We start from the raw sequence: 25813 nt of genomic DNA, 5'->3' as shown, positions 1-25813 counted from the left end.
GCCTAAAGAACAGGAAGACAAGAAAGATCTTGCGAAAGATCCTTTAATGTCGCATCTATTGAGTTTGCCACCCCCTTATGCACAGAGTGCTACGGCACCACCGCCACCAGTTGTGGCTGTGCAACAACAAATTGTAGTACCACCTGCGATTCCTTCACAGCCTGCTCCTCTTCCGTTGGCTACTATTCCTTTGGCGCAGCCTCCTCAGGGGCCGCCAACTTTGCCTTCCCCTTTGTCTGCTACTCCTACGCCTGTTTCTAATACTCCTTCTGTTCCGACTTTGGATTCTTCTATTGTCGTTCCGTCTTCCCTTATTCTTCCATCTTCTCCTTCTACTAGACAGCGCATGACTGCCGCTTTTTCTGGTTTCTTTTCTCTTTTGTTGAGACAATTGGGTATGTCCCCTGTGAATGAGCGTGGACAATAACGTAGTCAATTGCCTGATACAGATGAACGTGTAGTTTTGGACCATATGGCACGTAGATGGGTTATGTACACTTCTCAGTATGATCTTGAGGGTATTATGGATGTTTTCCGGCAATGGCAAGCACCAAAGCAACAATACGTCTTTGAAATGATGTGTGTGTTCCTTCATGAACAATGGATTGACGAAGTGGGTAAAGCTCCGGAAGAATTGTATCGATTGCGTTCTGAGTTTGCCAAAGGGACGATTGTGAGTCTTAGTGACATTGAAAGAGCGCTTGCGAAGTTGTTGTCGTTTCGTAATGATGCTCCTTCTGAGCGGTTGTTTGAGTCTGATTCGTCAGTTAGGAGAAAAGCACGTCAATATCCGATGCGTGATGTTCCTCCAGTTTGGAGACCTCAAGATGGAAATGTTGCTGCGCACTTTCAGCGAGTGTGGGTACATGTTTCCTGGAAGCGTGTTGAAGTTCTAGCGATTAAGCAGTCTTTACCTGATCCGCGCAAAAATCCGGCAGGATATTATAAAGAGCTCACTCAAACTGTGTGTTCGTGTGTCATGAATTTAGCGGACATAGACATGTTGTTTGGTAATGTCGCCCCACAGCCTATCTGGAATGTGATTCGACATACGGATCACGATAATGAATTGGGTTAATATTGTTGCCGCCAATGATAGACAAGTTGGAGGTGCTAAGCCTGAAGATCTTATCACTCAACTTCCCGGTAGGATTATCAACTTTATGAAGACTTTGATGCCCGAAGTGCGTGTTAACTGGGATAAATTGTCTGCATGTAAGCAGAAGAAAGATGAGACTGTGTCCGATTTCTTCACGCGGTTTGAAGAGACATTTATAGATCATAGTGGTCAGGATATTGCTACCGAGGGTGGCCAGAGGTTGTTCGTCGACAAATTCGTACATAATTTGCTTCCCGAGTTGTGCACTAAGTTAAAGGATTCTGAGAGTGCTTGGGCAGTCTCTACGTTAGCGCAAATTTTAGCTACAGCTCAGTATTATGAGAATAGGCGCAAAGATGAGTTAGAGAAAGCGGATAAGAAGACTAAGGAATTGAAGACTAAAGTTCTTCTACAACAAGCTTATCCACCCGTACTAATAGTCAGCGCGATTATCAGCAACCTCAGCAATATTCGAGAAACTCGCAAAGGAACAAGTTTTCTCAACAGCGTTTTCTGTATGGGCCTAATCAGTGTGCGTATTGCAAAGAAGAGGGCCATTTCAAGAATAGTTGTCCGGTTTTGTTACAGCGTACGAATGGTGCTTCTGGTGTTAGAAGTCGAGGTGCTCAACAAGTGCCTAGAGGTAGAGGTCGCAGACAGAGCGTACGTCCTTTGTCTCCACAGAACTCGATGAACAGTTTTGATCAACAGCAAGGTTCGTCTGGTAGGACAGCACAGTACTATATGGATGATTAGTATGTTGAAGGTGACGAAGTGCACGGTAACGATTGTTAGGACAGCCATGGACAAAGAGAGGGAGTTGTTACAGTTCCAGTAGATCAGAGTGGACCCTATATAGAAGTGATTGCATCAGGTGTGTCGGACCCTTTTCTGCTAGATACTGGTGCTACAAAGAGTTCAATTATGCACTCTAAACTCCCTGGCGCACCTTTGTCTGGCTTTGATAATATTTCCGTAGGTTTCTCAGGCGCCCCCGTTACGAATCCGATTTCTGCTCCATTGTATCTCTCTGTTGGTCCTTGTAAGTTTGAAGCACCCCTCATTTTGACTACAGGCTGTAATGAGAATTTGTTGGGATTGGATTTATTGAAGAGATTGTATGCGACACTGTATTGTTCTCCGTCAGGAGTACATCTTACTTTGGGTAAGAGTGTGATTTCTCCGATGTATATATCGAGAGATAGTCTTCCATCTGAATTGTCTTTGTTGCCAGATTCATTGTGGGCAACTGGTCCGAATGATGTGGGCCTACTGGAGATTCCCCCATTAGTTGTGACACTGAAGGCGAATGCTAAGTTGCCACGCATTCCACAGTACCGTATCTCGAGTGATGGTGAGCGTGCACTTTTAGCAATCATTTAGGATCTGATTGAGGAAACAAGAGGTAATGTGTGCAATAGTCCCGTTTTGCCTGTCCTGAAGAGGACTGATTCTTCACAGCCTCCAGTATATAGGTTTGTCATCGATCTTCGCGAAGTGAACAAGATTGTTGTCCCACAATTTCCTGTTGTGCCTGATATAACAGCTTTGTTGACTCTGATTCCGGCTAAAGCCGCATGGTTTTCGGTGATTGACTTGAAGAATGCTTTCTTCAGTATCCCGATTGCCATGGAGAGTAGGGACATCTTTGGATTCTCTTTAGGAGGACGAAGTTCCTGCTTTAAGCGCGCTCCTCAAGGTTATTGTGAGAGTCCATCAATCTATAGTCAAGCTTTGAAGACACAACTTGATCTGTTGGTTTTACCTGATGGTGCAGCCCTTATCCAGTATGTTGATGATTTGCTAGTTGCTGCTGACACTGAAGAGATTTGTAGAGAAGCCACTTTGTCATTGTTACTTGTCTGATTTGCATCACAATGTTCCTCTCTCCAAGTTGCAATATTATCGACAAGAAGTAACCTACTTAGGTCACCTCTTATCGAAGGAGGGAAGGAAATTGACCCTAGAGAGAATTCAAGCTATTGCGAAAATGAGTGTGCCTACGACACAAAGAGAAGTACGTGCGTTTTTGGGTATTACGTCGTACTGTAGACAGTGGATCCCTAATTTTTCCTGGTTAGCGAAGCCTTTGATTGCTCTTACTGTTAAGGATACTCCAAATCCTATTCCTTAGACTGATGAATGTCAGAAGAGCTTTTCAGAACTACGTAATGCGTGGTGTTCGGCTCCTGTGTTGGGTAATCCCGACTACAGTAAGCCTTTCACATTGTATGTCCACGAGAGAGATGGATGTGCATTGTCAGTGTTGACTCAGCAGTTTGGCGATAAGCAACGTCCGTGTGCTTATTTTTCAACGACTTTAGATCCTGTAGCTAGAGCGTTGCCGAGTTGCTTGAGAGCTACGGCGGCAGCGGCTGTTTCGATCCGACAATCTGCTGGTTTAGTTATGGACTACACGTTAGTGGTGATGGTTCCACATGCAGTGGATACCTTGTTGAACCGTACCAAGACACAGCACTTAACTAGTGCTCGGTTGTCGGGTTACGAGTTGACGTTGTTAGCGAGTCATGTACACATTAAACGATGCAACACATTGAATCCAGCCACGTTGTTGCCAATTGTAGTTGAGACAGATGGTGAAGAACAGCAGGACTGTTTTCTGAGAACTGAAGAAGAAACGAAAGGGAGGATTGACCTTAGGGAGACTCCTCTTCCAGACTGTGATGGTATTTTGTGGGTTGATGGTTCGTGTTTCAAGTTGCCGAATGGTGATACTACTGCAGCATACGCTGTTAAGACTTTGCATACCATTGTTGAAGCTGCACGTATTCCCCATAATTCAGCACAAGCAGCAGAGCTGATTGCATTAACGAGAGCATGTGTGTTGGCGAAAGGCAAACGAGTGAATGTGTATACAGATAGCCAATATGCCTTTGGCGTGGCTCATAGCTTTGGACGTTTGTGGTGTGAACGTGGGTTCTTGACTTCGCATGGGACAAAGATCCAGCATGGACAGTTGGTGAATGAACTCCTTGAATCTCTTACTTTGCCGTTACAAGTAGCGATTGTCAAATGCAGTGCCCATAAGAAAGTTACGGATGATGTTGGTCGCGGAAATGAGTTTGCGGATGAAGTTGCGAAAGAAACTGCGAGAAATGTAATGAGTAGAATGTATGTTGCAAGTCCGGTGAGATGGGTTCCAGAGACGAGTATGTGTGAAGATACGATTGAAAGTGTGAAATCCATTCAAGCTGAAGCTACAGAGAAAGAGCTGAATGAATGGAGAGAAAGCAAGGGTAGATTGGATTCGAATGGTTGTTGGACTGATTTGTCCGAGCATCAGAGATGGTTGTTGCCTGACGCATATGTGCTTCCAGTTGTTACAATGGCTCATGGAATGGCACATATCAGCGTGAAAGGGATTTGCAAGTTGTTGGCTCCAGTTTGGCAGAATGCGGGAATTCAAAAATGTGCAGAGAATTTCGTTAAGAATTGTATGGTGTGTTTGATGTACAATCCTGGTACGGGAATTCCAACACCAGCTGGTCATTTTGCTCCGCCTACGTATCCGTTCGAGGTTTTGCAGCTAGATTTTATCCATATGGAGAGATGCAACAATTTAAAATATGTTTTAGTGGTTGTTTGCTCCTTTTCTAGATGAGTAGAAGCCTATCACCTTAAGGACAACACTGCCTTGTCCACAGCGAAAGCCCTAATAAAAGAATTTTCCCCCAGGTTTGGAATGCCGAGAATTATCTGGAGTGACAATGGGAGTGAATTTGTGGGTCAAGTCATGAAGTGTGTGTGTGTGGGACTAGGTATTCGGCAGAAGTTCCACGCTGCAAATCACCCCCAATCAGCTGGTTTAGTTGAGTGCTATAATGGCACCTTGAAGTTAAAATTGGCCAAAATTCAAGCAAGCACTGGTCTACAGTGGCCAGATGCCTTGCCCTTTGCACTTTGCTTTTGTCAACAAGAATGACTGTGCATTCGCAAATGGGTTTGAGTCCGTATGAGGTTGTGTTTGGTCGCCCGGCGAATATTTGGGGCATACCAAGACCAACAAAGTTTAGTGAGATCGAGTATCCTGTGTTGCTTGATTACTTGCATGAACTGACGACTAAATTACGTGTGTTACACCAACAGGTGCATGAGAGCCTCCCACAAGCTTCTGAGGATCCAGGCCACGCTATCGAACCTGGTTCATGGATCTTCATTAGAAATTTTCAGCGGAGCAAGAACGATCAGCCCCGCTGGACAGGACCCTTCCAAGTTCTTCTGTTTACACGCTTTGTGGTTCGAGTAAGAGGCAAGAAACACTGGATCCACGGCGTACATTGCAAACGGGCTCCGTTGCCCTTATTGTACGATCAGTGGGTTCAGGAGGGACTTCCAGACTATGAAACAGACATTGTTCCACGATTTGTGCCATTCAGCGATGCTAGTCTGATTGGTACGAACTCTGAGAGACAAAGTGACGATATTTTGCAAGAAGCTGTGCCTCTTTCGAAACGATTGAACACTATTGAGCCTGACCTCCCGTTTAAAGATCAAGAATTGCCTGGAAGAAGCCGCTATAATTTGCGACCGAGAGTCATGGACAAATAAAGCATAAATAAAGTTTTTTATGATTTTTCTGTTTGCAGGTTAACTCTCCACCGAGGATCTACTAATTTTTGTTTTTCGAACCGCCATCCGGGTTCAGCTGTAGGGTCACGGTTGCCGAAAGTCTTTGGAGTGCAAGCCTGAGACACTAGGTCGAGGGTTCTGGTTGGCCTAAGGTAGTTGCCCTGGGTTGACAGAGGCATTCCTTAGCATAGAACACCCTACCATCGCGAGCAGCATATTTAGTTTAGGATGGATTTCTTTGAGTTGGAGAGACCTGCACGAACAATGATTTTTAGAAAGAAATTACGCAAATTGATGGCAACGAAACGTTTTATAATACTGTGTTTGTTTTTGTTATTGAGTTTAATGGTATTCATAATCGGTTATGTGACATTCTCTTTTAACCCCTTCACTGCTGGCCCGTTTCCGCCCCTGTGCTGTAAACAAATGAACAGGGGCGGGCCATGACGAACCCCAGCCGTCATCAGCACACGAGCACTGTAGTGCATGACGGCTGGGGTTCGTCATCAGCATACAAGGGGTTAAAGTAGCGTTTAATCCCACTGTGCAGCCTACACCTCCACCTACTATTTCTTCTCATTCTTTTCATCCTTTGCCTGAACACGAGGTAGTTAGACGATTGGAATTTGCCAATATTCCTTTATTCAACTTTTGCACCAACACCAGTTAGTGGTGAACACGACAAATTGTTGGATCTGTGGTCTAATGCCACATACGACCGACAAGGGTATTCCATACTTAGTTTTGCCCTTCAGTTTAAATGGTTTGATTTGGGCTTACAGTGTTAACCAGCGAGCGAAAGGTTCTTCACCGATTTGGATAGTGCCCCATCAGGGTCGCTATTGTCTGCAGGGTAATGGCAAAAATCTGAGAGCTCAGTTAGGGAAGAGCGTTTGTACTGATACCTAAGGGTTTACGTCCCAGTCTTCCCCAGCATTTTTAGCTGCTAAGGGTACCTACTTTGTTTGCTATGACAAAGCATATACATGGTTGCCCCCTGATTTTTCGGGCACATGTTGTGTTTCTTTCCTGTTGCCTCCCATTTTTACAGCTGTGGCAGATTACCATAAGACGAGAGTTGCTAGAGGTGTCTTGAGCCAAGAAGACACTGCAGGGGAAGAGTTGGGCGATTTCTTTAAGGGTTTTCTGCCGTTCTGGGGACCGATGACTAATAGCAGGAATATTAGCCAGTTGACGAGAGTGGTTGAGTCCACCATAGTCGAAACTGCCGGTGCCCTTAGTAACCTGACTGCTGAGCTCCAGTCGGATAGACTTATGACACTCCAAAAAAGAGTTGCCCTGGACGTCATATTAGCAGACCGAGGTGGAGTTTGTAAACTGATTCAATCGAGCTGCTGCATTTTCATTCCGGACAACGCTCCGTCAGTTTTCCAGGCCATTTCCAAGCTACATAAGATCTCCGATTCTATCCTTTTGGACAAAGGAGATTGGTCGTTGATGGGATGGTTATGGGGATTGATATCCACTTGGGGTTGGAAGATTTTGATGGTCATTGGAATGGTTTTAGCTATCCTTTTTATGTTCTGTCGCTGTGTACAGTGTGCTCCTGCTATTTGTAGCCTCTGTGCTACTTTGTGTACAAAGAGACCTGTCCAGAGAGAGGTACTAAGTAATAGGATGATGCTACAGCAACACATCGATGATCTGATGAATATAGATCCAGATTCAGATTAGCATGGGTTTGGGTCTGTTGCCTATGTAAGGGCAAAAGGAGGGCCTGTAGTTCCGTGAGTTTAAGGGTCTGGTTCGGGTGCTCCGAACCCGTTCAAATAAGGTCATCGGAAATAGACGATTTTGGTATCAGCAGACCGCAAATGACGGGTGTAGGTTGTATGAGCGTTTTCGCATGAATCGATCTATGAGAACACTCTATATTCAAGTATTTAGTTTGAACCTTTGGGTTCCATTTTGTGTACGGCAGCCATTTTGAGTGGTTGCCCTCACATAGGCCGAAGATTACAGCCGAACGAGTCCTTGAGACACGTATGTCTTAGCTGACTTCAGAATGGCCTGGCCGAACTGACTCCGTGCCCGAGGCTAACCTCGCTGAGCCAGTTCCTTGTTAAGCAGCTGGTCAGATAAAGATCAAAGAGTAGGGCAGGTCCGAGTTTATGGTACACTGCTCCCACTTTTCTATCTCACTTCCAATCTGTTTCTGTGCCTTCCTTTACGACATAATCACTGATTTGGGTTGAGGGTTTATGATGGGTTTGTCCGGCCTGACTGAACAGGATATGGAATGTGCTTGGTCATTTTTGGTGGGCTGGACAACGGAGAATGGGATTGTCGTCATACGCTACTTTCAAAATGTTACTTTGCTATTGGTCGATTTGTATGAACTCAATGTTAATTTGGAATGTTGCCCGAGGCTTGATTTTTGGCATAAAAGACCATGCTCCGCTCATTGAATTTGTGCAGTCTCTAGCGAACCACCGTGTGTGCTTTGTAGATCTCTGATCCTGGTTGCAGTCAATAAACTTTGGTCTTTGACGTCATCAAGAAGTATCCCGTGTCTCTGTTTGCCAAGGCAAGGGAACTCGAAGGTATCAGGCGTTTTACCTGACGCCGCTGGGTTCTAAAACCTGGTCCTTCACACTCAGGCCAGTTGCTCTGTAAACAAGACTTTAGTATAGGTGCACTAGGTAACTACTTCTCCGCCCTAGTACCCTAATATCTCACCCGTCCAGGTGGAGTCGTAAAACCAATAGACAGTTTACCATATTGGAAGCAGTCCTCCCCAAAAATCTGCACTGCTGGAGTTGGCTGCTGTATATTGAACAGTCTTTTCAACCACCAATGCAGTACAGTACATCTACAGAAAGATACCTCAGACCATGCCTTCACCCTCTTCCTGCAGGAGTCCCTAGAGCTGCTACAAAACCATTTTAGCCCAGTAATTTGCGCAGATTGCAGTACTTACTTATTGTGCTGAAACATTTCAAGTGCCACTTTAGCATCCACTTCCAAGGGCTCAAATGGGTGATCTTTATGAATTAGCTTCAGAACATCTTTTGTAAATGAGTGTAGGTTTCCCTGAAAACAAACAGCAAACCATGGGTAAAGAAATGGACTTGTCAAAGAAAGCAATAGCTGTAATCCCTCAAACGCATTGGCCACAGCGGACACAACATGGTGCACACAAAATATCAATCAGCAACTATCATGACTACTGTGTACCTAAATCACAAACCGTGAATTTAAAAATCTCCAGGGTTATCTGGAAAGGTAATTTTAGAGGCAAGTTTGATTATTTCTAAAATAAATAAAAGTTAGCATTTCAAACACTAATATGTTTTTGAAACATAATGCCCACACACCAATGGTGGTCGGACACCTATAGGTGCACTTGAAGAAGCACGGACCATGGTGCTAGTCACATGCTTGAATGTTTTGCAATATATTGAATAATTTGCCCCGTTCGTATTAATCACCTTGAACAGACTGCTACAGTCAAACATTCAAGGGGCAAGTACATTTAATACATTGTGTCCTTACTTGTAGCTTGGTTTGAAAGATAACCTTCCTCAAAGATGTGTAGCTCACCTCCTCTCTAACAATGGCCACAGTTACTCCCAGGCTCTTATGACTGCAGCCCAAAATCTACTCTGAAGTTATAATGCAACATGGGGTAAACCACGCCAGCTGCACCAAAACCAAGAAAGACATGCACGAGTCTCATGGACCCCAAGGGTTCCCATTAACCACTCCCTCCCCATTGGTACACAGCAGCATGGCTCGTACGATCTCGGTTTCAGCATCTGCTACACTTTCAAACATTAACCCCTTCCATGCGGCCGCGATTCTGCGCCTGTGCAGCAGAATCGCGAGTAGGCGGGTTTATGACGGCCCTCAGCCGTCATCAGCACACGAGCACCGTAGTGCATGACGGCTGGGGGCCGTCATCAGCATGCAAGGGGTTAACTACACATTGGACATGACAAGGTAACAATGAGAAAATGATTCCAAGTAGAAATTACGAACCATCTCTGCTTGGAAATTAGAGAAATCAAGCAAAACAAAAGGGGAAATGCAGATCCTACTTTTACTGGATTCAATTAAAAAAAACTTTGAGGTAAGGAAGCAAGCTTCTACTCTATATTTTCAAACGCCAGAAAAAAAAACTTCTATGAAAAAGTAAACCAATTCCATGTCCTTTAATGAAGCAGGCAGTTTGCAAATATGGTGCTGCTGTGGATCTCGGATGAAAAAGCACATGTAATAAATCAGATACTGATTTTTAAAAAGCGTTAGTGTGGAAGTAATTGATAATGCGATCATAATGGATCACCAAAAATACTATGCCGTCACCCCCGCATAAAAACCCAATTTGTGGTAAGCAAACACACGTAGACTACACAAGAATAGATAGCATAGATTTATTTAACTACCAGAATCAGACAAACTCTACAGGATTGAAGCGATATGAAAAATAGATAAAATTAACTAATTGCAAGAAACAGAATTCTGTAAAAATTCTGTGATCTTTACAAAAACCGTCACAAAATCTAAAAAAAATTATAATAATCCTTTTCTCAACCTTTGCTGACACAGTGCCACTATAAGGAGGGTGGACAGAAGAGAGGTGTTTTCTTCCTCTCTACAGCTGTGTGGCCTGTGATGCCACTACGAGCATCCTCTGGAGACCGAACCCAACTTCAGGAAGGCTCATGCTTCCAGCACAGTCAATAACAAAAAGACTCCAGCCGACCACGACACCCATTATCCTGATGCTTTCCCCTGAGGTAGATGTGCTTCCCCTGCCCCCAGTGAACCCTGTTTGCTTGCCTCCAAATATACCAGTTCTCCTCTCCATATTACATTTTATCTCCTGTGAACCCCACCCCTGTCCTGGGCACACCACTTACATCATGCATCATTACTTGAATAAAATACATGGTGCTGGGGCAAGCTCTTACTGAGGCCTTCTCCAACACTCTGCAAAATAAATGAGGAAGTCAGGAGGATAGAGGGGGCTACAGATCCCTACTGCACCCTTTATTTTACAAAGGGAATTGTGGCTGGAAAGCGAGTTGTCATGATGGTGCGAGATGTGTGTGTAGCTTTTTAACTGAAATCTGTATTCTCTCTGGCACTAAATATCCTTCTTCCCACCTCTCCCCTGCTGGGAGGAGTGGTGCTGTTTTGCTGACTCTGAATCTACGAAAACATATTTTTATGCCAGGTTCATTTTGTGCCAATTAGAACAATACTAGTAATCCAAATAATATACTAAAGCAGAAGCTGTGTACTGATTGCACCTAAAAGGTGTATTAAGGACAAAGGCCCCTCACAACCCGTGCACCTGGAATCTCTAACAATTTATTTCCATGGCCTTGATGTTCTCTCTGTGATTTTTATTTTTGATAACAGTTTGAGATGCCTGTGATCTCTAGAGATTATATTTCATTTATTCAAAAGGGTTCGTTGCAAGCATATCTATGATTTGGGAGGCTTTTAAACTTTAAATGCAAATGTTTCAAATATTCTTAGAACTCGCCCTAAAGATCCAGGGAAACAAAAAATGTAAACAGAAGCAAAGCACAGAGATGCATTCGGCATGTGCCGCATGCGATGCTCTATAAGTCGCTTACTTAGGTAATTACTAAATGAACAAGTTACTTACCTTTGGTACACCCTTTCTGGTGGATAGTCTATCTAAACGCAGATTCCTCACCTTTAGACTGTCCCTAGGCACCAGATTATAGCCTTAAAGCCCACCGTAACGGGCTATACCAGATATTAAAGGCCCGCTCCAGCGGACCTTAAAAAGGGAGCGGGACTTTAATAGCTGGTATAGCCCAGCTATGAAGGGCTATAAGGCTATTAGAACATTCTGCCACTAGAGGGCAGAATGTTCTAACATTTTTAAAAAAGGCCTCTCTGAGCCCGATTTAAATCCCCTCGGGTTCCGAGAGGCCTTTGTTTAAACATTGGAATGTTGCTTTGCGGGCCTTTACCAGCCAGTAGAAGCATGGAGCACTCCATTGTCTTCAATGGAGTGCTCTACATTCCAATGTTCTAAGAGATCTTAAAGACTTTCAGTCATAATCCCATAATGCCAATAGGTGGTGCCATACAGCTCTACTTTAACTCTGCTCAGTCCGGGAAATGATGAGGGAATCGCATCAGCACCACCCAAGTGCGCTGAGGTCAGTTTCTTTCTGAACACTGCACCCTCAGACATGGTGCCCAAAAACAAGTGGTTCATACCAGCGTGCACATCTATAGAACTGGGACCATTTAAAATTGAAAAGAGTCCATTCCACAGAATGTGGAGATGGGTGGGCGGTGAGGATTTTGCGTATCCATCAGAAAAAACATTACCGAAAGTAAGTACCTTGTTCTTCTGATGCATACTTATAACCACAGATTGCTCACCTTACAAAGCCATACCTCCCCAGGTGGAATGACTCAATTCAGAAAGTCCTGCAAACTGAACAGCCACATTTCCTTTTCCATCAGACCTAGCTGAGAAGGCAGTATTGCTTTACGAACATGTGCACTGATGTCCATGTAGCAGCTTGACAAATATTGATGACAGGCACTCCACATGCCAGTGCAGTAGCAGAAGCCTTGGCTCTGGTGGAGTGAGCCCTTAATATCTCAGGGGGGTGCTTCTTGGCCAACGTATAGCAGATTTGATGTAGAAGACTATTCGCATGGATAGGTCCTCTCCTGCACTGCCTTTCCTTTCTGAGCCACAAAGACCCCACAAAGAGCTCCACCTAATGGCCTAAGATGTAAAAGCTCTGCAATCTTTTGGGGTCCAAACACATGAGTTTCTAATCCTCTTTCGGGGGGAAGGTGGAGCAAAGGACATTTGGAGTTAAAAACATTGAGTGACAGGCAGCAGAAGGCTGAAAGGAGAGAGATTGGAAGCATCAGAAGGCTGAAAAACATGGTGGGATTGAGCTCCAACCAGGAAAAGCTAGAAAAGTAAAGCTGTAAATTTAACAAATATTGAAGACAGACACTGCACATGCCAGCAAAGGAATTGGGAGAGTTGATGGAGCAAGGTTTCACATATACCGAAACGTGCTTGTACTCAGCCCTCTCGAATTAACATGTAATTAATTAATCAACATGTTTTGTCTTACTAATAATTGCATTACACAACATTTCTAGTATCTATGGGAAGCTCGCCCATGTGCTTTTACTAACAGTAACTAGAGTGTATTAATATGGCTGCAGAAAACGCGGAAAATGTATGCGCATGCGTCCGCCACATCTACGCGATGTGACATACTTTTGCCTTTGGTGGGAATTTCTTGCTTCTGCACACTAATGCCAGAAATGGCCGCTTTAAACCTCACATGCTAAAGGTTATGCTGCTGCCTGTACTAAGCTTGTTCATTCTGCTCAACTATTAATGCAAAAGTTAAAATAAAGTAATGGGTTTAGAGTAGAGATAAGTGGTATACAGTGCATTAATTTATTTTTGAATTCTAATATGTTTCTTTTTGACTTTGCTACTAGCTCATTCTTGGGCCTGAATACTGAGACCAACTCCATTTTGGACAAAGCTGCACGTGCACACTCTAGCTCCGAAATTGCTGAAGCTTTGGCATGGAAACCCATCCAAGAAGAATCTTACCCACGATGTCTATGAGAAAATGACCTTCTGACCTCAGAAGGAACTGAAGCCATATAAATGGTATCAAATTTGTTGAACAGTATTGCCTGGTGGAATAAAAGTGCATAGGAAAATAAATTATGGGGGTAACCGGAATCAATTGAAACCAATAATGAAGTTACCTCATCTTAGTATGGTGTGAGGACCTCTCCTGGTCTTTCCAACCAATCACTGAGGGGAACACATAGATTTGCAACATTTAGGGGTGGTACATTGCCATCGAAATGGTATAACTAAGGTAGGTTTAGATAGAGAAATAGTCCGACTTGTCCGAATAGCTGACCTGTCACTGACCCAACGCATGCTACAGGAGATCGAGAGCAGAGGTGCTGGTAGAGAACTCTGTCAGAAGAATCGAGGTGTTGGGGGAAATTATCGATTACCCAGTCGGGGTACTAATTGGCTTTCAGAGAGAGGGGTGTGACGCTGGCGTTACACTTAGCGGAAGTCACCTGTCCTGATCTGCACCCGTCTGGTCCCGTGGGCACCTGATTAGTCGGGAGCCTGGTCCTTATTTGCCCCAGCCAGTGGCCAGGATTGGTCATTGCACCATTCTAGGTAAATATAATCCATTTGGTATGTCCTTGTGCTATTTCCCTTTCTCACCCTTCCCAGGTACCAATGTTTAAAGGTGTTACTGTGATTTCTTACAAACTTTATGTCCTATTGATTTTATAATTTTGTTTGTAAAGTTTATGGTCGCGGTATTATGGCCACTTTCTTTAGACTCAGAAAATCTTGCATAGATAAAACTTTTAAAACTTTTCCCGAGTCTGTGGTTATTACAGGAAAAGTAAATGTGTTTAAATATTGACTGTTTATTCTAACTCCCTTTTCAATCCCTAGGACTTATAGCAAAGTGACAAGGATTGGTAAATCATGGTGTACAGGTATAAGTCCTAAAAGGACCTCAAGTCCTTGTAAGTCAAACCCTTATTGGTCATTGAAAATAAAAAACACGCTGGCATTTGAGAAATATTTCTGCAGAGTAAACAAACTGAGTTAATTGAATTTACTGAAAATGAAAAAATAGCGGTATATGTGGCATTTAGATCCAGTTTTTTGTGGGAAATCGTCCCGATAGAAAATATTAAGGATTTGCTAGAGAACAAAAAATTAGAGGAAGACCTTATATCATGTACGGAGAAAAGAGAAAAATGCCACTTTCAAGAAAATAAAGAATTATTTCAAAAAGGACAAAGCTATTAAAACAAGAGAAGGAATTATTATTCCACCACCTAATCCGCCCGCATCATACATGATAGTAGAAAGGGGCTACCACACGTGTGTGGTTAGAAAAGTGGATAGAGTACACTAAGGAAGATGGTATTTTAGCATTTCCAGAACATGGCACCTTTAATGGTAGAATTTTGTACAACTTAAGAAATCATATGAATAAATTTGATCCCAGACCAAGATTAACGCAATATGAAGCTCTAGAAGAGTGGGAGACAGAGGCGTTTGAGCGAGACAGGACCAGAAGTGACAGACATTGGAGTACATTTTATCCCAGATTTCCGATAGAGACACGAGATAAGCAAATGAAAAAATGGAGACAATCTATGCTAGTGGAAGGATTATATCCTGTTTTTACCAAAGAAGAAACGTCAGGAAGTAAAAGTACGGAGAAAATTAGACATTTAATGACTGGTGGTGGTGATTCGGATGATTATTATTTAGATGATTTATTAATGAAAAATCCGCCACCTTACCAAGAAGAAACTCATAGTTACTCCTAGTGCTCCGTTTTCTCAACCACCTTTAGTTCCGCATATTATACACGAAACCTCATTAGAACATTGTTATGTTATGTTATGTTATGTTAAAATGCGTTTGTATAGCGCTCGGCTACTCTAAAAGAGTGTCCCGGCGCTTTCCACGGGCTGAGGTGTAGAACAACATAACAAGAAAAACAGATTCCAAAGAAGAAGAAACCCGCCTTAACAGAAAGATTAAAAAGCCAAGTCTTCAAATTTTTTCTAAATTGAAGCAGATTGGGGGTACTGCGAAGTGCCAGTGGGAGCGAATTCCACAGCTGGGGGGCCTTGAGGCTAAAAGAGCGCCCCCCAATGCGGGCCTTCCTCACACGCGGGACCACAGCAGTGAAAAGGGATTCAGAACGCAGTGAGCGAGCAGGGCGATAGAAAGCCAATCTCTTCTGCAGATATCCCGCGCCTGAGCCAAACAGAGCTTTGTGCACCAGCGTCAGGGATTTGAACATAATCCACTTTCGGATCGGCAACCAATGAAGCGTCTGCAGCAGCCCAGAAGCCCATGCTTGTCTATGCAGACCAAAAATCGCACGGGCTGCAGAGTTCTGTGCCACCTGCAAACGCTGGACCAAGTAATCAGGAAGGCCTAAGAAAAGGGCATTGGCATAGTCTAGCCTGGATCCGATGAGCGCCTGCACCGTAATCTGCCTGTGCTCCGCAGATAGTAGAGGAAGAAATTTGCGGAGCATTTTCAGAATGCCGAAACAAGTGCCGGACAGGCCAAGAACGTGCGCTCTCAATGAGAGCTTGTTATCCAGCTTAACACCAAGGTTCTTGGCAACCAAGGAGGATTGTGCCGGGGGACACATGGCAGCCGGCCACCATTGCCGCCACTCGGGATCGATGGCACAGCCGAAAAATAGAACCTCCGACTTACTGGAGTTGGCCTTCAGACTATTCCGCTGGAACCACCCAAAGACCATGTCCAGGCAGTCCCGAATTCTCTCCCCATCAAATGGCTGATCTTTGCCACATGTGAAGAGGAGTTGCGTGTCGTCGGCGTAGGACATGATCTGGGCTCCGTAAGCCTCCACCGCAGCCGCCAGAGGGGACATAAAGATGTTAAACAACGTCGGGCTCAACACAGAACCCTGTGGAACCCCGACTCCCAATGGCGGCATCTCGGCGGAGCTCTGGGAAACCCAGACTGTCTGGCGGCGGCCATCCAGAAAGGATGTAAACCATCTGAACACCGTCCCCCTTAGGCCGATGTCATAAAGCCTGGCGAGAAGCGCCTCGTGGGGGACGGTGTCGAAGGCCGCCGACAGGTCGAACATGACTAACATGGCCTTGCCACCCACATCCAAGGTCTCCCTGATGATCTCCGAGACCTCCACCAACGCCGTTTCCGTACCAAAATTCGGACGGAAACCGGATTGGGATGGATGGAGCAAATTGTTGGATTCTAAGAGCTCGACAAGACGCCATGGACATGTTTCTCAGTGATCTTGGCCAAAGCCGGGAGCAGTGAAATTGGCCTATAATTGGCCAGAACCTCGGCATCAAGACCAGGCTTTTTCAGGAGGGGGATCACCGAGAAAAGGTACTCCAAGAAAGAGAAAAGGAAGCATTAAATAAACAGCGTAGTGAATTAATTCAGAAGATTTCCCAATTAAATACAAGTCCTGAAGCTCTGACAATACCTGTAACTATAATCCCATAGTCCCTTTATATGGAGATAAGCAAGCTAGTCCTAAAGCCCCCATTCTAGCTACACCCGTAGAACAACCCAGGAAAGAAACCCTAATAATTGATGATCAAGCAAGTGAATGCGAGTCGGTAATTTCCCTAATGGATTTACCTATATAAGAACCAGTAAGTGACTCAATCAGAAGAATTACTCCCCGATATTCAAAAGAAGTACAGATTGAGACATCCTCAGGAGCGAGAAGTGCAACTGTAGTAAGCCCTGAAAAATTAGATAGATGGACCTGAGACATAGAGAAGCCAAAATCACAGTCAAAGGTATTAGACATATTAAAATTGAGGGTAGGGTAGAATTAGAAGAAATGGTAGCAGGAAACGTGGGATTGGACACACTAAATTCCTTCAATGAAGATGAATTGTTGCTTATATGCAGAAGTATTACTAAAAATAAAAAAATATACCATGAAAAGTTAATGAATTTGGCTTTGGTAATGGGAATTGACATTGGTAAATCGAAGGTATTTCAGAAACTGTATAGAGCTGAATTTTCTGACAAAGACTTGGAAAACACGAATGTGTCAGGATGAAAATTGCAGATAAAGGAATTGTTGTTGTTATTGCAAAAATGGAGAGATCTAGACAAATGGAAGGCTAGATGGACAAAGAAAAAGGAAGAGGCTCAGGCAAATAAAATCTCTTCTGGGTACTTACTAAAAGAAGCAGAAAAAGTCGAAAGGCTGTGTCTGATGAGAGAAGTGCCAGGAGGAGGTTATGTACATGTTCCATGGTCTGGACAAGATATTTTATTATTTATTATTGATTTCCAGAAGCTCAGAGAAAAACCTGTAGAATGGTATTGGCAAGTTGAGAGGTTTGTGAAAGTGTCAAAGGTGCTGTTAAAAAACTTAGATGGATTATTTGACATTGTTGTTTCAGCTGATATGTGGACCGAGTGTAATTACAGTAGATTGGCCAAATGATGAATACCCTAGAGATCCTAAAACAGGAGCACCATCAGATGATGTTATGAAAAAATATAATCAGGTGATAACTTTCTTAAAGGGGAAAATTCCTCCAAAAGAAACAGATTGGACTAAAATAAACAGAACCACCCAAAATAAAGATGAATCTCTACATTCAAATTATGAACGCCCCTTGCAGGCATTTAAACAGTATAGTGGTTTAGAAAACATTGATAATAAGGACATGACACATTTTATTTATCGTTTTGTGTCCGGACTAAAACCTGAAATCTCCCAAACAATCAAAGAGCATAAATTGTGTTGGCAAGCGAAGCCTGTCGACGAAATTTCCAAATATGCAAAATACTGTGAGGATGAAATTGATAATAAAAGAAAGAAATTAGAAGAAAATGTAATGTGGGCTCAAAGTAAAAATGGCAGAACAACAGGAACTTCAATTAAGTCAGCAAGCAAATAATCAGAAAAGAGGGGAAGGCCAAGGTGAAGGAAGTGGCGGTAAACCCAGAGGGAAACCAACACTCAATGTGACAAATGCGAAAATAAGCTGCGCAATGATGCCAGAGGTAACCATTTCCCCAGCAGTGACGAGCCGCTGTAGGCTATTGTGCTCTGCATGAACCATGATCACCCTCCCCAAGAGTATGGAGCTGGGAATAGGAGCCACAAAAACGCACTCCTTACTGCTACCGCTGTGACCATTACAATATAACGCCCTCACTGACATCACAGTCTACCCATCGCACGAATCACGACTCACCTTCCAGTTTCTCTATGGCTCCAGCCGTTCGAGCCTCTCTCCGCCCGCTGCTGTGGTAACTGAAAGTCTCAGCCTGTTGTCAGGAGGCTCCGCCCCAGCGTCCACTGTCGTCTATGCCCATTGGTCGTGTCGCACGTTGAAGGAAGGAACGCGTGCACGCACTTCGCCCATTTTGACCGGGAACGAGCCGGAGCTGCCAAGGATCTTGAAGCAACAGCGCGGGAGCGAGCGCAGGAGAGGCAACCACTGGAACTTGCAGGGTTCGGGCCCAAGGCATTACAAAGCAGGTCGTTTCGGTATTTCCAAGAGTACGCCCAGTTATGACTGTAGTTGCTTATATCCAGCGCTCTGCATTAGTGCATGTTCCATCACATCTTGATCCTGAGCTCCACACCCTCATATTAATTAACCACCAAATAACGTACTGCTCAACTTTAAGTAACTCAAAAGAGGTAAGCTGTTTAATGTTTCAAGACCAGTGATTAACATAAAGATGACATTAATAAACGTTATAGTCAATGACCTTTGGCTTCATAATGACACCACAAGAAGTTTTATTAAAAGCTTTGGCACTCATAGCCCACCTTCCTGTCAAACGTACTTGTGCAGTGATGTCAGGAAGTAACTGCATCTGCTTGCAAGGCTTGAATTCAAGCCTGGTTCTTGACAGACCACCCAGGATATTGCTGAATATATGTGCACAGTTTGTGGCGAAAAAATGGATATTTTGCAGCATTATTTCGGCACTTTATTTTACATGAAACCATTCCTTTCAGCCTTAAATTGTTTTAGAATTTTGTCACTTTGAAATCGGCGTCCTTAGTGTGTCTAAGAGTGTGTGTTTGCTATCAACTCCTTTGTGGTAACATTCTGGATGATAGGTTGCTAAGTGTTGTATTTGCATTGCATATTTTCATGTGATTTGCACTTTAAATGTAACATTCCATTTGGATCCCATGTCATGATGGTGTTCTTGTCATTGTATTCTAGGATTCAGTTACCTGCTAGCTGTAATGGGATCACCAGCTATTCTCTGATGCGTATAATAAATATATATAATTGAGTTACAAATTATAACTGGAAGCGTGTACTTATAACACTAAGCATCTTGTTTTCTATGACATTGTGCTGACTTGGGGATAGTGGTTCCAAGCTCCAACGCCATCTGCTGTAGGACACCACGTTTTAAAATGTAAGCAGCTTGGTTGAGGGAAATCGTAATTGCTCTGTTAAACCGTCTTTGACAAAGCGAGTAGGTTTGGCTCTTGTATGAAACATGCATGAAGATGTACACAACAAACGGGTGCAAAAGAACAGATGGATCATAACACATACACAGAGGCCAAAACTCTGCACACCTCACATAAAAGCACACAGCCAATCAGATGGCACAATTTTTTGCTGTCTGCCAGAGACCTTTTTCTGCTGGTAAAAAAAATAAATAATGCGGTCATCTCGCTGCTCAGCTGATTTCGCGAAATGTCATTACCCTGAATGTTGAAAGACACACAATGAGATCTATTGAGGTCTGCCAGTGGGTGAATATACACAGGGCCACTGGAAGTATGCGATTGTGCGGCCTTAGAAATATTCGCTTAGTGATGAATTTGTCACATAACCTATCGTCTGCCACCTAATCTGCAGATTATTTTTTTTTTAAATCGTTTCTAGCTCAAACAGTTCAAAAGTTACTAAAAATGAATCTGCCTGTCTTGCCGCGCCAAAGAAGGCCCTTTGCAAAGCTAGACTGGTCTCCTTTCTGTTGCTTATTGCTATATTTGTATTTTAAACTGGTACTAATGATGTGCAAACAATGCCCACAGAGTGTTACCAATTTTAACAAGTATTGAAAATGCAATATGTCTCCCCTTTGATTAAGTTAAAGCCATTTGTTTTGCTAATGGTATAGTATAGCAAAGCAAATAGCTTTAACTTATTGAAAGGCGAGTTGCATGTTGAATGCTTTTTTTCTTCTTTTTTATTGTACTCCCATTTAACAATGATATGAAATACCACTCACGCCCTAGTTTTGTGCACACATTTTCCTCCAGGTGTTACCTGGAAGAAATTCTGTGGGTAAAAGTAGGTGGTGGTACTGTACGAAAACTTATTGCACAAGCAACCTTTTTACTGGCTACGTTTCATGGTTTTCCAGAAAAGTTATAATTGGCACACTCACACACCCAATACTACGCGCCGATGCAATTGTAATTGCAGCTTGCTGATTGCTCGCCACTCCAAGAACCACCTCACTGTGGCATATCAACCATTTCAAAACAGTTTCCCTCCATAGCAAAGCAGCCTCACCTCATGCGTGTTTGCTTCAGTTACTTTCATTGCCACACCTTCCTATTTTGCAACACTACCTATCAGATTGCCTCCTTTCTGCCTCTGTGGTCATGCCCACCAACCCAGTACCCTCTAAACATGGAAACCCCTTAGCCCAACCAAAATTCAATTAGCAGCATCCCTTTGCTCACCAACCCCAACCCTCCTATTCTATACCCGCAGAATGCCCAGAGCCCTCTTGTACGTCAAGGATACATATCTCGTACTATAAAGCACTCTATACAGCTATGTTTGTGCTAAACCTATCCCACATACCTCTAACCAACAGACCCATTGACTGGGCGAATAGAGGTTGTTGTAGGATTCTTGTGCAGCAGATGGATGATACGTCTTTGTGTACTAACACTTACTAGGGCATAGTAATTGAAAATGGTACATATAAACAAGTAATAGCAGACATAGAAAAGGAATTATAAAAATAGAGTAATAGAAAAAATTCTAAGAATAAAATGACGGAGTGAGGTTAGGCGAAAAAGCAAATCTGCTAGTCTTATTATGAGTTATACTTTTATTAAATCAATTAGTTTAATACAATAGGTCTCGCATTTACACGAGTTTGACCTATTGGCATTGTAAAAACCAATGGCTTTTATTTATGTTTTAAAAACCAAAACATAAATAAAAGGCAATGTAATTTACAATAAAAATAGCTTAAACTCTCGCATATGCAGGACCTATTGCATTGCAAATGCTTGTTACTTTTAGATTTGGTGTTAATGCTGCAAAAGCACCATCAATGGCGATCATTAGGGAGCTGTGTTGCCTCAGCAACTCCTGGGGGAAAAACTAGTGATCCTCATAATTTGCAGGAAAAATAAGGCATTGTTGTCTTGCATGGGGACGTGGAACTAAAACCATACACCCAACAATGCATATGAAAGAAAGCATCCCATGCCACACCGCACTGGGAGTGTGGGGGGCTGTAAGACAAAAATGTCCCTCTGTTAGCACCTACATGTCGGTCTGCTTTGCACAGATGTAGTTGCGGAACACTCAGAAATTCCTCACAGTTCAGTGACTAGCAAGCTACACACTCAATTTCTTCACTAGCGGCTGGATATTGCCCCGTTCATAGGGTAGCTTGTGTGCCACCACAACTGGTGTTGGAGGACCGTGTTCTCCCGTATTGCGATGCAAGCCGCATTCAGCCACCGGCGGCTACTGCTTGCCTACATTACTGCCCAGGACTGGGATAAGATGAGGGAAGCCTGGAGCCCAGAGCAACGAGACATCTGATGCCACGGTTTGGACACCTTCTGCCACCCTCTAGTTGAAGTAGGGTAAGCAGGGCCCTTTTTAATCAGTGAGACTGGGGGAGAAAGAATCAAACTGAGCTTGAGAGAAAATAAACAATTCAATGTGACCAGCTAGACCTTCCTTCTCCGTGAATGCTTAGGGAGAGAGGAGTTAATTTTTGTAACCATTTATTTTAAGAACCTCCCTGCAATACTATAAAGCATAGTTACCCTCAATTCTAAACCAGTGCTATTGAGAGCCCACAGTTTAGGTCATAGAACATTGAACACTGCAAGCTCCCAACATCATACATCCCTTTATGTAGTCAGAAACATTCAAACAAATCAGCCTACAATTGTCCAGAGCCTTTTATCAATACTTTCTGGGGAAGTGGGGGGGGAGGTTCAATACTTTTCAAAACTTGACATATGTCCTAAATCTTTAGTTTTAGGTATGGTGACTTTTCTACAATTAATGAACTTTCCTACTGCTCACTGTAGCCAAAGTGTATTTTAGTCCTGAAATCGAATGTTCTTCCCACATACAAATACACTGACTGATGCATGCCAATAGTCTCTGGTAAGCCTTCCATAGCACACTTAATTTTCTGGGATTTTTAATAGAAAAACATGTAAACTGGGGGTGCAAGTTCCAGCTTTAAACAACCACAACAGCTTAATCGAAACTTACAATATATGCTTTGTTTTAAGAAAATAATGCCCATTATGGTTGGTTCTCTCTCCAATACACATCCCTCCCATTATAGTTTAGAGCAGTTTTTGAGATGAGTTGTACTTTTTATCTTAAATAGATCACACAGTTTTCAAACAGTACCTTGTATGCCACAATTGGTTCCATTTAATGTAGACAATTGCATTTTTTATTAACTTGGTCTACTTAATTTCAGGATTAATCACTTCACAGGTGTATAAAGAGGACCCAAGTCTAGCAAATTGGTAGGCCCTACATTGACCAGCATTTTTTTTTATCTCAGACTGAACCTTTAAACAAACAGTGGCTGCTTGGTATGTACCTACTAGGACATAACGACTTGGGAAAGTTATTCTCATTACTGGCTGGGAAAAATAACAAATGATGCCTATTAGCCGACCACTTCCTCCTTCGAGCCTGTTTGAGAGTTAGACTGAGCAAGAGAACATATAGAAGATGTACACTGGTGCACACGCAGATCCAAACATCTCTGCGAAACCCACGATAGATAACGGTTTGCCGTTTGCTAAATTATGGACAATGGTTGGGTAAGGTAAGGTCAAGAAATGTGTTTGTAAATGCTTGCTGTTTTAGCACAGGCTCTTCTTTTCCTTTGTCCCACCCATAACTTATTGTACTATGAATCCTGAAATTGTTGTCAACGATGCAGAGGATTTTCAAGGGAAGACAGAAAATGATAAACACATTTCACAACTGGTCCGGAATTGATATTTCTTTGCATTATGTGCTTTGCTAGCTAAATATACAATGATAAGGCACACCTGCAAATTCAATCTGAAGGAATGATGAACCCTTGTATCAGGCCCATCTTTAAAAAAATGGGGAAAAAAAGTATACCTGTGTTGGCTTCCAATTGTCTAGCCGGTTGTCCAAAACAATATCATAGCAGAAGGCTCCAGAGATCACTGTAAACAATGAGATAAAAAATATAAACGTAAAAGGAGTAAAAGTAACAAAAACTATAACGTCTTTTCACAGGACAGAAAAATAAAGTACTCAACGTGACATTTTCAGGATAAGTAGGAGCAGGTGAAAGAAGGTTAGCAGTGATCAGTAGTGATTTCACCATTCCGCAGTGTACTTTAACACACACACAATTTTAAGAAAGCATGGCGTCAACAGAAATAGGTATTATAGGCACATAGCTACATCTTTGTGGTACAAACATGTATGAGAATAGAATGATAATAAAGCCATCTGCAATCCTACCTCCCCTATAGGAGACAAGGCTAAATAGCTAAAAATATCAAAGATGGAGTTAGTATGTTGGGCACAGCAGACAAAATTCATGTCTTTGACAACGGAAAGCAAAGGACACATTGAGCAAACAATGCAGGAGCAGCCGATTACACCTTCTTCATCAAAACCAAGAGAAAAAAAACTCCGACAGATGATATATTTACCTGAGCACGCCCACCTAAAAAAATAAACACTACTATCAAGCAATTCAAAAAGTGACTAACAAATGAATCACGTATGTCCAATTGCTTAAAACTCAACTCAGCCAAAATTGAGGTGCTCCAATTTGGAAATAATCCCCGACTGGTGGCCGGAGGACCTGGGATCTTGCCCAATACTATCACGGAAAGATAAGAATTTGGGAGTTCCGGTGGACAACAAACTTTCCATGGTGGACCAAGTCAATCAGGTAACCTCAGCATGCTTCATGGTTCTTCGAATTATTTAAAAAATCAAATTCCTTCACACAGCAGATAACCTAAGGACGGTCATCACTGCTCTCATTATGTCCCGTCTGGACTATTGCAACGGTCTCTATCTCAATGTTCAGAAACAACATATGAACAAGTTGCAATTTGTCCAGAATGCGGCAGCAAGAATGCTAATGGGAACTTCTAGGTTTGTTTCGATTAAAGGAGAACTCAAGAAACTGCATTGGCTCCCAGTCCCACTTAGATCGCGCTTTAAGGCACTATGTGTTGTCTTTAAGACTGTTAATGGGGTTGGCCCGGAGTTTCTTCAATCTAGGCTCACATGGTATATTCCTAGTAGAATTCTGCGTTCCTCCGGATCTAAACTAGTCCAAAGCAACTTCAGCTCTGCGATGAGGGAGTACATTTGTGCACAGTGATATGTATTGATAGATTAATCCTAACTCCAACAATTATTTCCAAAATAGCTGTGACACTACCACTTGGAGTGGTCCACCGCAAATAACCACTTAAAAAATCATGAACAATGTGAACCAAGGAGTGTCCAAATAAACAAATACATTTTAGCACAATTTCTGCTTTTCAAATGTAGACAAAGAATTCCGAGCAGGCTTGCTTGATGGTTTCATTCAACAGTCTTGTTTATTTTTGATTACTTCATAACATCCACTTGCATTGAAGAATACATTTTCCGTCATTCATAGAGATTTTTCAAAGGCAAAAATTAATTTTCCACTGCTACAGCCTACGCGTTTCGTCCCCTCAGGGACATCATCAGGGCTTAGAACAATGTAATGATGTTCCCAACTCGAATTTTCACCCAAAGGATCGTCTTATCCTCAACAACTCCTTATATATCACCAATTCGCTATTTCAAACTTATCCTATTAATCAAAAATAAACAAGACTGTTGAATGAAACCATCAAGCAAGCCTGCTCAGAATTCTTTGTCTACATTTGAAAAGCAGAAAGTGTGCTAAACTAGTCCAAACCTCAACCTTCAAGAAAATGAATTGGGGAGGTAGAAGTTTTCTCTACTGCGCTTCCAAAGCCTGAAATGAACTTCCCTTCCATCTTAGAAATGCGCCTCCTTTTGCAAGGATCTGAAAACATGTTTTTTCTCTCTTTAACCGGCTATCGCTCACCAGGTAATCAGTACTTAGCGCCAGGAGACCTCAGGGTAACAGTGCGCTTTATAAGTACAATAAACATAACATAACATATGCACGCAAACACTCAAAACTACTATGCACACAAAAAACTTAGCAACTCCCTAACAAATGTTATACTGAAACAGTCACACACACAAAAAGTACATGGTACA

At 42.8% G+C, this 25813-nt stretch overlaps 1 protein-coding gene across 2 annotated transcripts in view; it reads right to left on the bottom strand.

Annotated features, from left to right (window-relative positions):
* MRPL39 (mitochondrial ribosomal protein L39) overlaps window positions 1-25813 on the bottom strand; it is a 136592-nt gene that overhangs the window by 32258 nt on the left and 78521 nt on the right. For both annotated transcript variants that reach the window (XM_086933262.1, XM_086933263.1), the window contains 2 exons: window positions 23657-23724; window positions 8631-8743 (listed from right to left, as the gene is read on the bottom strand). In XM_086933262.1, the coding sequence (XP_086789388.1) occupies window positions 8631-8743; window positions 23657-23724 (181 nt within the window). The remainder of the gene's footprint in view (window positions 1-8630; window positions 8744-23656; window positions 23725-25813) is intronic.

Source organism: Lissotriton vulgaris, chromosome 8 (genome assembly GCF_964263255.1).
Source record: "Lissotriton vulgaris chromosome 8, aLisVul1.2, whole genome shotgun sequence".
NCBI lineage: Eukaryota > Metazoa > Chordata > Amphibia > Caudata > Salamandridae > Lissotriton > Lissotriton vulgaris.
The sequence above is the reverse complement of the archived record's forward strand: the minus strand, read 5'-3'. Positions and strand labels throughout refer to the sequence as shown.